The following is a 14,182-nucleotide window of genomic DNA, read 5'->3' as shown; positions in this document are numbered from 1 at the left end:
TTAACACGCAGAAAAAAACCCAATAAGGAAATAAAAAAGCTTACTGGGGTTGTTAGAGGTCTCAACAATTTACTTACCCATTCCTTTTGTGCAGTTTTGTTATTTCATCAGTTTGGACCATAATTTGTTTTTCCAATTTATTAGTGGAGAGGGAATTTTCCAAAAGTTGGAGCTCGAGTCGAGATGTTTGATTTAGAACCTGGAGGAAATCAAATGCAAATGTTTAGAATCAGAATTAGGTTTAATATCACAAGTATATTTATGAAATATGTTGTTTCATGGCAGCAGTATATTGCAATACATAAAAAATTGAAAGAATATATACATAGTCTCTATCAAAGAGATGCAAGGCACTTGTTCCCTCCATTAGACTGCAGGTCACCTTATAAATAAACCGCCCCGAAGAAGGCAATGGCAAACCACTTCTGGAGATAAATTTGCCAAGAACAATCAGATTATAGACCATGATCAAGTATGTCATATTGCTCGGCACATGATGATGATTTGTACACAGTATAAATTAAATAAGTAGTGGCAAATGTGAGCAAAAAATGAATAGTACATAGGTTCATTGACAGTGGAGAGGAAGAAGCTTTTCCTAAAATGTTGAGTGTGTGTCTTCAGGCTCCTGTATCTGAGAGGAAGGTACGTCCTGGGTGCCGGGAGTCCTTCAACCCTTTTTAAGGTGTTCTCAAACATGGGAGACTTGTGTTCATGATAGAGTTTGCTGAGTCTTTTTCCATTCCTGTGTACTGGTCCCTCCATACAAGATGGTGATGCAGTCAGTTAGAATGTTCTCCACAGTGAATCTGTAGAAATTCACAACTAAGAATCCATGCTACAGAACTGCTTTGATGACGTCAACTGGAATGTCATCCATGAGGACGCCTTCAAGTTCACAGAAGGGGTCAAGAGTTTCATCTGGAAGCAAATTGAGGATGTTGTCTCCCAGAAATTGGCCAGAGTCTATCCAAACCAGAAACTCTGGATCAACAGTTCTGTGCGAGCAGCACTTAATGCGCGACACAGAGCTTACTTTGCCGATAACCAACAGGAACTCAAGAAATGCAGCTACAATTTGTACAAAATCATCAAGGCAGCGAAACAACAATACAGGGACAAGATCCAGACACAACTGTCCACCAGCAACACATGCAGCTTATAGCAAGATCTGCACACCATTGCAGACATCAAAGCTAAATGCAGTGGAGTCTCCAGCATCACTGCCTCACTCCCCAATGAGATAAATCTTTTTTCTGCTTGATTAGATGTTGCCAATACTGAGCCCCTGAGGAGAGCTACCAAAGAGACCTGCTGCTTGGTCACCTCTGAGACTGAAGTGCACAAGTGTTTCCAATGAGTGGATCGTCGCAAGGCTGCGGGACCAAACGACATCTCAGAGTGTGCGTGGCACAACTGGCAGCTGTGTTTACAGACTTTTTAAATTGCTCCCTCCCAGTGTAGAGTGCCCTCCTACTGCAAAACATCCACCATTGTTCCTGTACCTAAAAAGACCAAGGTAACATGTCTGAACAACAGGGGCCTGTCTCACTCACCTCAATAATAAGCAAAAGCTTTGAGAGGTTGGTCAAGAATTACATCTGCAGCGTGCTACCACCCACTCTGGACCCCCGACAAGTCACCTACCAACACAACTGATTGACGGATGATGCAATAGCCAGAGCTTTACACCGTACTTACACATCTGGAGAAGAAGGATGCTTGTGTGTAGATGCTGTTCTTGGACTACAGTTCAGCATTTAATACCATAGTTCATTCCAGGCTCGACAAGAAGCTCAGAGACCTCGGCCTTCACCCTGCCTTGTGTAGCTGGATCCTGGACTTCCTATCAGATCACCAGCAGGTGGTAAGAGTGGGCTCCCTCACCTCTGACCCTCAACATAACTATCCCTCAGAGGTGTGTCCGAAGCCCCCTCCTTTACTCCCTGTATACCCATGACTGTGTCACCACCTGCAGCTCCAATCTGCTAATAAATTTGCTGATGATACTACACTGATTGGCCTAATCTCAAATAATAATGATGCAGCCTACAGAGAAGAGGTTAAGATACAGTGGTGTCAAGAAAACAACCTCTCCCTCAATGTTGCAAAAACAAAGGAGCTGTTTGTAGACTACAGGAGGAATGGAGACAGACCAACCCCTATTGACATCAATGGATCTGGGGTTGAGAGGGTGAACAGCTTTAAGTTCCTCGGCATACACATCACCGAGGATCTCAAGTGGTCTATACATACCGGCTGTGTGGTGGAAAAAGGCACAACTGCACCTCTTTCACCTCAGACTGTTGAAGAAGTTTGGTATGGCTCCCCAAATCCTAAAAATTTTCTACAGGAGCACAATTGAGAACATCCTGATTGGCTGCATCACTGCCTGGTATGGGAACTGTATTTCCCTCATTTGCAGGAGTCTGCAGAGAGTGGTGCAGACGGCACACCATATCTGTAGATGTGAACTTCCCACTACTCAGAACTCTTACAGAGACAAGTGTGTAAAAAGGGCCTGAAGGATCATTGGGGACCCAATTCTCCCAAACACAAACTGTTCCAGCTGCTACAATCCGGGAAATGGAAACGCAGTATAAAGCCAGGACCAACAGGCTCCTGGACAGCTTCTTCCACTAGGCCATCAGACTGCTTAATTCACGCTGATACAATTGTACTTCTATGTAATATTGACTGTCCTGTTGTACATACTACTTATCATAAATAGCACATTGCACATTTTGACGGAGATGTAACATAAAGATTCTTACTCCTCATGTATATGAAGGATGTAAGTAATAAAGTCAATTCATACAATTCAGATTGTGTTTTTAAAAACTTGCAGGTTCACATGTCTCAGTTACCCGGGAGGCCAGGTGGTTTGCTGAATTAATGTAAAGTGTGTTCGTTTTAACTTGCAGAATTACTCATGGAGTTTGGAGCTATGAACAGTTTTTATCTGTCCAAAGTACAAAATGCTTTATTTTTCTTTGCCAGAGTTAGACGTTGATCCATTGAGGAGAGTTTCTGTTTCCCAGTAGTGTTTTATTGCTGAGGAGCTGACAACAGATTGATCCAGAAGAACATGTGTGTACACCATGTTCATGCTCTGTGTTTGGTTTAAGCAATGAAAGCAGATGTTTCAGTCATCAAGACAGAGCTATAATAATGTTGCCAAAAATGCCCTTAAATTAAACTTGCAGTCAATTCAAGTGTCTAGACAACTCGCAGGTATGATGCAGTGCGGTTGGAGAATACGAGGAATTCCACAGCCTACAGACTCACTTTCAAAGTTCAAAGTAAATTTATTATTAAAGTACATATATGTCACCATATACAACCCTGAAATGTATTTTCTCATGGGCATTCAAAGAAAATACAAATCGCCAAAATAGCAAAATAATAAAATTAAATGTTTAAGCAATAAATATCAAGAACGTGAGATGAAAAGTTCTTGAAAGTTGAGTCTGTAGGTTGTAAAAACAGTTTCCCCTCTGATTCAAGGGCCTGATTGTTGAAGCGTAACAACTGTTCCTGTACTTGATGGGTGTGGGTCCTGAGGCTCCTGTACCTCCTAGTTGGCAGCTCTGAGAAGAGAATATGGCATGGATGGTGGGAGTCTCTGTTGATGGGTGCTGCTTTCCTGCGACAGCACTCCATGCAGATGTGCTCAGTGATGGGGAGGGCTTGACCCCTGATGGACAGGGCTGTATCCACTGTCTTTTCTTGGCTTTTCTGTTCAAGGTCATTGATGTTTTCATACCAGGCCATGCAATCATTCTTGAATCTACAGCTCATGTTCTCAGCAGAGTCATGGTCTTGGAACACTGCAGCAAAGAACCAGGCTCTTTGGCCAATCTAGTCTGAGCCGAACTATTATTCTGCCTAGTCCCATCAATCTGGTGGAGGGCCCTCCATACCCCTCCTTTCGATGTACTTAATCTAAAGTTCTCTTAAATGTTGAAATTGAACTCCACTATTTCCACTGGCAGCTCGTTCCACACTCTCACCACACTCTGAGTGAAGAAGTTTATTCCTCATGTTCCCCCTAAACGAAGTGCGCTGATATGCTACTCCTTAGAGACTGCATTAGGAAAATAGAGCTGCAGCTCGATGATACAGGAAAATGAGGAGGTGATAGATAGGAACTATAGGGAGGCACTTGGGCAACTGTCAGGAGAGGGAAAGGGAATAGGCAGTCAGTACAGAGTGGCTGTTCACCACAATAATAAGTATTTTGCTTTGGATGCCGGTGGGGAGGGGGAGAGGGAGGAGAAGCAACAGTAACTGGGCCTCTGGAACTGAGTCTGGTTCTGTGGCTCAGAAGGGAATGATAGGGGATTCCATAGCTAAATGCACAGACAGAAGCTTCTGTGGATGTGAAAGAGACACCCAGATAGTATGTTGTCTCCCAGGTGCCAGGGGCAGGGATGTCTCAGATTGGGTCCACAGTATTCTAAAGGGGGAGGGTGAGAATCCTGAAGTCGTGGTGCATATTGGTACCAACAACATGGGTGGGAAAAGTAAGAGTTCCTGAAGAGGGATTATATGGAGTTCCGCAGAAGGCTGAAAAGTGGGACCTACTGGGTAGTAATCACTGGATTGTTGTGTGTGTCACATGCCGGTGAGAGTAAGAACAGGATGATTTGGTAGATGAATGCATGGCTGCGGAAGTAGTGCAAGGAGCGGGGTTTCAAATTTCTACGATCAAAGGTATCTCTTCTGGGAAAGGTATGACTGTGTGAAAAGTACGGCTTACACATCAACCCAAGTGGGACCAATACTTTTACAATCAGGTTTGCTCAAGCTGTTTGGGAGGGTTTAAACTAATCTCACAGTGGGGTGGGAATGGAATGATAAGACTGAGGATGGGGCAAGCTGATGCAGTGTGGTAGTGAGACTATGAGGGTGGACAGGCAGATAATAGGGCAAAATTGTGCCAGTGGGATAGGTTAAAGTGTAACATAGGTGCAAAATCAAAAATGGTGATTAATACAGCTCTGAAGGTGTTCTATTTAAATGCACGCAGTATGCAGAACAAGGTGGATGATCTTGTAGTTTAGTTAAAGATTGGCAGGTACAACATTGTGAGTGTCACTGAGTCATGGCAGTGTCAGGTTTAGTATCACGAGCCTATATTGTGAAATTTGTTAACTTTGCAGCAGTCCAATGCAAAACATGATAATAAAGAGAAAAATAAAACAAGAATTACAAAAGGAAATAGAATTACAGTAAATATACTTATTGTAATTTATTTTCCTTTTGTAATTCTTGTGTGTGTGTATATATACACATGATATAGTTAAATTAAATAAGTAGTGCAAAAAAATAAAATAAAATAAGTGGTGAGGTAGTATTCATGGGTTCAATGTCCATTCAGAAATCAGATGGCAGAGGGAAAGAAGCTGTTCCTAAATTGTTGAGTGTGTGCCTTCAGACTTCTGTACCTTCTTCCTGATGGTAGCAGTAAGAAGAAGGCATGAGCTAGATAGTGGGGGTCCTTAATGACGGATGCCACCTTTCTGAGACACCGCTTTAAAATGGTCTCCACGGTGCATATATAGAAACTTGCGAGTGTTTTTGGTGACATACCAAATCTTCTCAAAATCCTAATGAAATATAGCAGCTGTTTTGCCTTCTTTAGAGCTGAATGTTGGCTGCAGATTATGTCCTCAAGAGATATTGACACCCAAGAACTTGAAATTGCTCACTCTTTTCACTTCTGATCCCACTATGAGGACGAGAATGTATTTCCTCATCTTATCCTTTCTGAAGTCCACAATCAGTTCTTTGGTCTTACTGATGCTGTGTGCAAAGTTGTTGCTGCAACACCAGTTAACTAGCTTGTTATATCTTGCTCTCATCATCATCTGAGATTCTGCCAATGATAGTTGTATCATGAGCAAAATTATAGTGGGGAGCTTAACATTCAAAGGTACACATTGTATCGAAAGGACAGGAAGCAGGCAAAGGGTGTGGGTTGGCTCTGTTGGTAAAAAAAAAGAAATCAAATGCTTAAAAAAAGGTATCATACAAGGATGAAGGATCCTTGTAGCTAGAGTTAAGAAACTGCAAGGGTCCTTTTACCCTGATGAGAGTTTTATACAGGCCTCTGAACAGTATTCAGGACGTGGGATATAAATTGCAAAGGGAGATAGAAAAGGCATGAAATAAAGGATATGTTATGAGAGTCATGGGGGTTTCCAAAATGATTGGGAAATCAGCTGGACCCCAAGAAAGGGAATTAGTAGAATGCCTAGCAGATAGCTTTTTAGAGCAGCAAATGGTTGAGCCCTCTGGGGGAAATGCCATTTTGTATTGAGTGTTATGTAATGAACCAGATTTAATGAGGGAGCATAAGGTGAAGGAACCCTTGGGAGACAGTGTTTATAATATGGTAGAATTTACCCTGCAGTATGAGAGCTAGAAGATAAAGTCAGATGCATCAGTATTGCAGTGGTGTAAAGGGAATTACAAAGGCATGAGAGAGGATCTGGCCAAAGTTGATTGGAAGGGGACATGAGGAGGGATGATGGTAGAACAGCAATGGCTGGAGTTTCTGGGGGCAACTCAGAAGGCGCAAGATAGATAAATTCCAAAGCGAGAATGATTCGTCCATGACTGATAAGGGAAGTCATAAAAGCAAAACAGTGGATATACAGCATAGCAAAAATTAGTGGTAAGTTAGAGGACTGGGAATTTTTCAAAAACAAATAGAAGGGAATGAAAAAGCCATAAAGAGAGAAAAAGACAAAACAGCATGGTAAGCTAACCAATAATAAACAAAGAGGATTTCAAAGTTTTTTTCAGATATATAAAAAGTGAAAGAGGGGTGAGAGTGGATATTGGTTGAGCTGATGGAAAATGACATTGGAGAGGTAGTAATGAGAGACAAAGAAATGGTAGATGAACTTAATAAGTATTTTGCATCGGTCTTCATGATAGAAGACGCTAGCAGTGTAGTTGCTATTATTAAAGAGAATGTGCTTGGGCAACTGAAAGGTCCAAAGACAGATGTCACCTGAATCAGATGGATGACACACGAAGAGATTGTCGAGGAATTACTAATGATCTTTCAAGAATCACTAGATTCTGGAATGGATTCAGAGGACTGGAAAATTGTAAATGTTACTCCACTCTTTAAGAAGGGAGAGAGGCAGAAGAAAGGGAATTACAGGCCAGTTAGCCTGGCTTCAGTGGCCAGGAAGATGTTGGTGTCCATTATTAAGGATGAGGTTTTGGGGTACTTGGAGGCACATAAAATAGGTCAAAGTCAGTGTGGTTTTGATCGGGGAAATCTTGCTTGACAAATCTGTTGGATTTGTTTGAAGAAACAACAGACAGGATAGGCAAAGGAAATTCAGTTGACGTTGCTTACTTGGATTTTCAGAGGGTCTTTGACAAAGAGAGATGGTAATATAAGGAGAGATAATTTGTGAAAAAATTATATATAATATCAAACATTGTTGTGTTTAAACAGCTGTTCCATTCCAAAAAAATAAATGCTCCACCACAGGCTGTACAAACAGAGCTATCTATAGCCACTATAATGTGGAGTGTAAACATTGGAACAGAATGAAATTTGAGAGGTGGTGTCAGGGAGCACCTTCGAGGAGAGAAAGGTAAAAATGGAGTGAGGTTTAGGGAGAGAACTTGAAATCTAAAGGCCTCAGTATATCAGTTTGTGGCCCCAAGTTGTGAAAGAGTCAGAATTGAAGATGAGAATTTTTGAAGGTAAGACATTGTTTTAGCCGAAGTTTCAACAATCCCCTGAAACTTGGAAAGATGATGAAATTTTTCTTCTAATGGTTATCACATATATGGAAACAACCCATGTTTGTCAAATCTTAGACCAAAAGACAAAGCAGCAGAAATAAGCCATCCGACACATCGAGTCTGCGCCACCATTCCATCATGCCTGATTGATTCTTCTTCTCAACCCCATTCTGCTGCCTTCTTCCCATAACCTTTGACATCCTGACTAATCAAGAACCTATCAACCTCTGTTTTAAATATACCAAATGACTAGGCATCTACAGCCATCTCTAGTAATGAATTCCACAGATTCACCATCCTCTGGCCAAAGTAATTACTCCTGATCTCTGTTTTAAATGGACATCCCTCCAGTCTGAGGCTGTGCCTTCTGCTCCTAGACTCATCCAATGTGGGAAATATCATCTCCACCTCCATTCTGTCTAGGCCTTTCAATAGCTAATAGGTTTCAATGAAATCCTCCCTCATTATTCTAAACTCCAGTGAGTATAGATCCAAAGCCATCATACTCCTCATACATTAACCTCTTCGTTCCCAGAAACATTCTTGTGAACCTCCTCTAAAGCTCTCCAAGGCCAGCACATCTTTTCTAAGATAAAGAGCCCAAAACTGCTCTCAATACTCCAAGTTTGGTCTGACCAATGCCTTATAAAGCCTCAGTGTTACATGCATCCTTGCTTTTATATTCTAGTCCTCTCCAAATGAATGCTTACAGTTCATTTGCCTTCCTTACCACTGACTCAACCTGCAAGTTAACCTTTAGGTAATCCTGCACAAAGACTCCCAAGTTCCCTTTGCACATCCGATTTTTGAATTTTATCCTTGCTTTGAAAATAGTGCATACCTTTACTCCAAAGTGCATGACCAGACACTTCCCGACACAATTTTTCTTTCTTGTCCATTCTCCCAATCTGGCTGAATCCTTCTGCACACTCCCTGCTTCCAAAATACTATCTGCCCCTCCACCTATCTTTCTATCATCCACAAACTCAGCTACAAAGCCAACAATTCCATCATCTAAATTGTTGACATATAATGTGAAAAGGAGCCATCCCAATACTGATCCCTGCGGAACACCACCAATCACCAGCCGCCAACCAGAATGGGCCCCTTTTATTCCCACTCTTTGCCTCCTTTCAGTTTGCCAATCTTCTATCCATGCATTTTTGGTCCAATTTCTTAATAGCTCAAAAGAATGTGATGCCTATCATCACAATTTTTCATTTTAAATTTCTTTGGTTACACACTTGTTCCTGTTCTGCTGATAACTTCAGGTGTTATATTTCAAGATTCAAGACTCAAGATTGTTTAATGTCATTGATGAAGAGGCTTGCTGTTAATGTGACCTTGGTTATCATATTGTTTGGTTACCGATCAAATTTTTAGACCAGACGAATTGCTCCACCAACTACAAACAGCCATGCACCATTTGGGTGTCCAGCTCATACATACTTGTATATAACTTTTTTATGTTGAGATTTTAATTTGTCGGCAATATAAAATAGTAGAGTGTTATCTTCTTATTAATTAAGTGCCTTGCAAAAGGTTGGATTTATTTATTTTCACATCTGCAGCTATTCTGATTTCTCAACAAAAATGTAAGCATCCTCAGAAATCAGTAATTTGGTTTTCAATTAATTTAAAAACTTCAATTAAAACTTACCATTTGCTGTCAATTATGTCTTTAACTGAAGTTGTTCTTCAGTCTCCACAAGAAGTGGCAGTAAGTAGCAGTTCACTGTGAAATTAAGATCATGTTCTATTCTCTGTTGATCAACACAGCATGACCTTCCTTTCAACTTTATTTTCACATTCATTGCTTTTTACTTTGTCTTTTTTGGTTGTGCTTGCAACTACTGAACACATTTTTATTGCTCTTCAAGGAAAAATCAAAAGCAATGGGTATTCTAAGGCTTGAATTTAATTGGAATCCAGTTACTTTGTGCCTAATTAAGATTGCCTATCCGTCTTTTTGTGAAATTGTTTTTACGAGTTTATTATAAATTCTACTCTTCCATCAGTATAAATCTTTCCTGAGAAGTTTCTCGTTCTGAACTTAAGCAAGATAATATTTTTATGACATATATACTATTCACCGCAGTGGTTAAATATCCTGCACGTACATTAGCACAGAATCAAGCTTGTTGTATTGTGTTAGACCACGTCATGTGCTTTGTTTTACCTGAAGGTTGTGCAAACAGTGAAACTTGATGATCAGTATTATAGGAGATCAAAATTAATATTTGAAATAATGCAGTCTTTCAATATGATTACACTTTTTATTCTTTGAATCTTACAGTTTAATTTGTCTGTTAAAAGGTTTAATTGAAAGGACGAGATGGTGTGACAACAGCATTTGACTGTTTATTTATCTGAATCATAGATGATTATATAATAAATGACAAGTAACCTTACTCCACTTCTTTTGTTCCATAAAGTGGTGGTAGTTTACAAGCCACCGCAGTAATTGCATGACTGAGAAGCCCAAAGGCATCCCTTTAGAGTAGAGGAATTTCTTTAGCCAGAGAGTGGTAAATCGGTGGAAATCATTGCCACAGCTAGCTGTGGAGGCAAAGTCATTGGGTATGTTTAAAGTGGTGGTTGATAAGTTCTAGATTAGTCAGGATGCTAAAGGTTATGCGGACAAGGCAGGAGAAAGGTGAGAAGGATAAAAAATCAGGCAAGATGGAGTGGTGGAGCAGACTCGAGGGGCCAAAGGGTCTAATTCTACTCCTATATCTTATGGTCTTATGAAAAAGTACAAGGGTTTACTTTGGTTTACAGATTGGTTAAAACCTTGCATGTTCAGGTACATAGGACTATCAACTCATTTGTGCTTTCTATTACTTGTAAACTTAAATGTCATAAGTTTAGGATGTAAATTCAAGATTTCTTTTTTAAAAAATCAGTAAATTATATTCGGCATATTTGTTTTTGCACTGTACACTTTGCTGTTGAATAACATTGAATGTGTTCCAAGAAACAGCAGGTTATTTGGAACTTTGCTGAGACTATTTCACTGAGAAGACTGAGCATAGGTTAATGAGTGTGCACAAATCAACTCTGAAAATCCCTGAGCTGCATTCAAACAGGTGATAAATTGAGTATTAGCCTGGTACTCCCTTGAGGAATCATCTTGAACCAAATTTTAGCATGCTCTACCACAGGTGATGGCTTGGAGATACATTTTCACCAAATTACTCCTTCCCTCGCAAACCTGCAGGTCACCCTGGGGCAAGGTGTAACACATGCTTAGCCCCTCAATCAGAGTTATGTGAAGCCATGAGAGCAGGTGGTAGATGGTCATATGAGCAGCTGGTGCATATCACAAATCCTGGTTATGCGTCCACAGACTGCTATGCAGGCAGTCTCTAAATAGTATTGATAATGGCTGGGGTCACCTGTCTTATAAGACACTGCCCAGAAGAAGGTAATAGCAAACTACTTGTGTGGAAAAATTTGACAAGAACAATCATGGTCAAGAACATGATTGCCCACGTCATATGACATGACACATAATGGATGAATGAATGACCGTGAAACTATTTGACACCACATTACCAGAGGATATTTAATAACCTGGACTTAACTACTTACCTGAGCTTTGACATCTGTTATTTTGCGACTTTGTTGAGTGAGTAAGTTTGTTCCTATTTCTAACATGGCTGCAGTCTGGTTTTGCACTGCATTCTGCTGTATTTGCACCATTTCAATCTTCATGTTGTCTTGAATGTAGCTTTCAAGCTGCAAAAAGCAAATACAGATTTCAGCCCATTTACTGAATTCAAAAGCTGAAGTCAAATTAAATTCAAGACTATTTATTGTCACTCTTCAGTACATGAGTGTAACAGAGAACAAAATGGTTGTTACTATGGGTCCAATGGAGCATAAGAAAACATAATAAGTATAAAAGCAATCCTGTAAAACACTATGTAGAAGTAACATGGACTGTGGCTGTATGTAAATAAGATTAGCTTATAGACATAGAGTGATTGTATGTACAGAAAATGACGCTACGTTTATTATCACTGACGTGTCATGTCAGTGTTGTTTTGTGGCAGCAATCCAGTATAATACATGAAGAAAAACTATAAATTACAATAAGAAATGCATATTAAAAATATAAATTTAAAAAGTTGTGCAGAAATAAAGTACATAACATGAGGTGAAATATTTCTGAATCCTAAAGATCACCACAATGTTCTCTCACCTTCACATTTATTGTTCTGTCCTCTGTAGGTATGGAAGACAATGATAAAACCTGTTCTACATCTATCCTTATACCACATTCAAAACTGTTTTTAATTAAATTTAAAGCTCTAAGTACAGCCTGTTGCACATTCCAATTGCCTCTGAGGAAGGTAGATTTCTTTTGTTTCAAAAGCCTTATGTTTTAAATCCATTTGCTCATTCAGAACTCATTGAGAGGAACTGCAAATAAGGGTTAAAGCATATCCTTCGTTAATGGTGTGTCATTTAGACCTCTCTCACAATGGACACTTTCTCATTTTCTTAAAGACCAGTGCGGAAACAAGTCCTTCCTGCCCAAAGAGCCCACACACCCCATAACCCCATAAGACGATAAGATATGGGAGTAAAATTAGGCCGTTCAGCCCATCGGGTCTGCTGCATCATTCCATCATGGCTGATTCCAGATCCCATTCAACCCCATACACTTGCCTACTCGCCATATCCTTTGATGCCCTGACTGATCAGGAAACTATCAACTTCCACCACAGTCTATGGCAGAGCATTCCACAGATTCACTACTCTCTGGTTCAAAATATTCCTCCTTGCCTTTGTACCTTTACCTTACCCCACACACACACACACAAATCTCAGTGAGTACAGGCCCAAAGCTGCCAAATGTCCCTCATACATTAATCCCTTCATTCCCAGAATTGTCCTCTTGAACCTCCTCTGGACTCTCTCCAATGACAACAGATCCATTCTGAGATACGTGGTCCAAAACTGTTGACAATAGTGTGGCCTTACTGGTCTTTTATAAAACTTCAGCTTTATCTTCTTGTTTATATATTCTGTTCCCCTTGAAATAAATGCCAAGCATTTGCTTTCCTTACCACAGATTCAACCTGTAAATTAAATTTCTGGGAGTCTTGCATGAGGACTCCTAAGTCCCTCTGCATCTCTGATGTTTGAAAACTCTCCCCATTTAGATAATAGTCTACACTATTGCTCCTTTTACCAAAATGCATTATCATACATTTCCCAACACTGTGCTCCATCTGCCACTTTTTTGATCATTCTTCCAATTTGTCTAAGTCCTACTACAATCACATTTCTTCCTCAACACTACCTATCTCTCCACCTATCTTCATTTCATCAACAAAGTTTGTCACAAAGCCACCAATTCTATTATGAAAATCATTGACAAACAACGTGAAAAGTAGTGGTCCCAATACTGACCCCTGAGGAGCACCACTCGTCACTGAGAGCCAACCAGAAAAGCCCCTTTTATTCCCACTTGCTGCCTTCTGCCTGTCAGTTATTCCTCTATCCATACCAGTATCTTTTCTGTAACGCCATAGTATTTTATCTTGGGAAGCAGCCTCACATGTGGCGGCACCTTATCAAATGCCTTCTGAAAATCCAAGTAAATGACATCCACTACCTCTCCTTTGTCCACCCTGCTTGTTACTTCCTCAAAGAACTCCAACAGATTCGTCAGGCAAGATTTCCCTTCACAGAAACCATGCTAACTTTGACATATTTCAATGTTAGTCTCCTAGTACCCAGAAAACTCATCCTTAATAACTATAGACTCCAACTCTTTCCCAATCACTGAGGTTAAGATAACTATGTTATCCTATGATTTCCTTTCTTTTGCCTTCCTCCCCTCTTGAAGAATGGAGTGCCTTTTGGAATTTTCTAGTCCTCTGGGATCATGCCAGAACCAAGTGATGTTTGAAAGATCATCTGTTATCTGTTCAGCAACCTCTCTCAAGACCCTGGAATGTAGTCCATCTGGTCCAGGTGACTTATCTACCTTAAGATCTTTGAGCTTGACTAGCACTTTTTCCTGTGTAATAGCAATGGCACTCACTGCTGCTCCCTGGCACTCCTCTTTTATGGAGACTGGGTTTTAAAGCTGTTCACTGGACTTGCACGGGAACACTGCCATGTCATCCAGGTTAAAAAAAACAAAAGCCTGAAAGGATGTACCACCAGACTCGAGGACAACCTCTACCTTTCTTTATAAGACCATTGAATGGTTCCCTAAAACAATAAGATGGACCCTTGACCTCACAATCTACCTCATTATTATTTTGCACCTTATTGTCTGCCTGTACTGCAGTTTTTCCTGTAGGTGTTGCACTTTAATTTGTGTCTTATTGTTTTACCTTGTTCTACCTGAATGCACTGGGTATGAGTTGATCTGTATCAA

The 14,182-nt window shown here is 40.3% G+C and overlaps 2 protein-coding genes across 2 annotated transcripts in view; one reads left to right on the top strand and one right to left on the bottom strand.

Moving 5' to 3' along the window:
- Positions 1 to 14,182, top strand: part of mcph1 (microcephalin 1) — a 288,336-nt gene that overhangs the window by 162,067 nt on the left and 112,087 nt on the right. The window lies entirely within an intron of this gene.
- Positions 1 to 14,182, bottom strand: part of LOC132400743 (angiopoietin-2-like) — a 102,226-nt gene that overhangs the window by 62,807 nt on the left and 25,237 nt on the right. The window contains exons 2-3 of the mRNA XM_059982041.1: positions 11,374 to 11,520; positions 78 to 199 (exon numbers count right to left, since the gene is read on the bottom strand). Coding sequence (XP_059838024.1) covers positions 78 to 199; positions 11,374 to 11,520 — 269 coding nt within the window. The remainder of the gene's footprint in view (positions 1 to 77; positions 200 to 11,373; positions 11,521 to 14,182) is intronic.

Source organism: Hypanus sabinus, chromosome 10, assembly GCF_030144855.1.
Source record: "Hypanus sabinus isolate sHypSab1 chromosome 10, sHypSab1.hap1, whole genome shotgun sequence".
NCBI classification, from domain to species: Eukaryota; Metazoa; Chordata; class Chondrichthyes; order Myliobatiformes; family Dasyatidae; genus Hypanus; species Hypanus sabinus.
The sequence above is the reverse complement of the archived record's forward strand: the minus strand, read 5'-3'. Positions and strand labels throughout refer to the sequence as shown.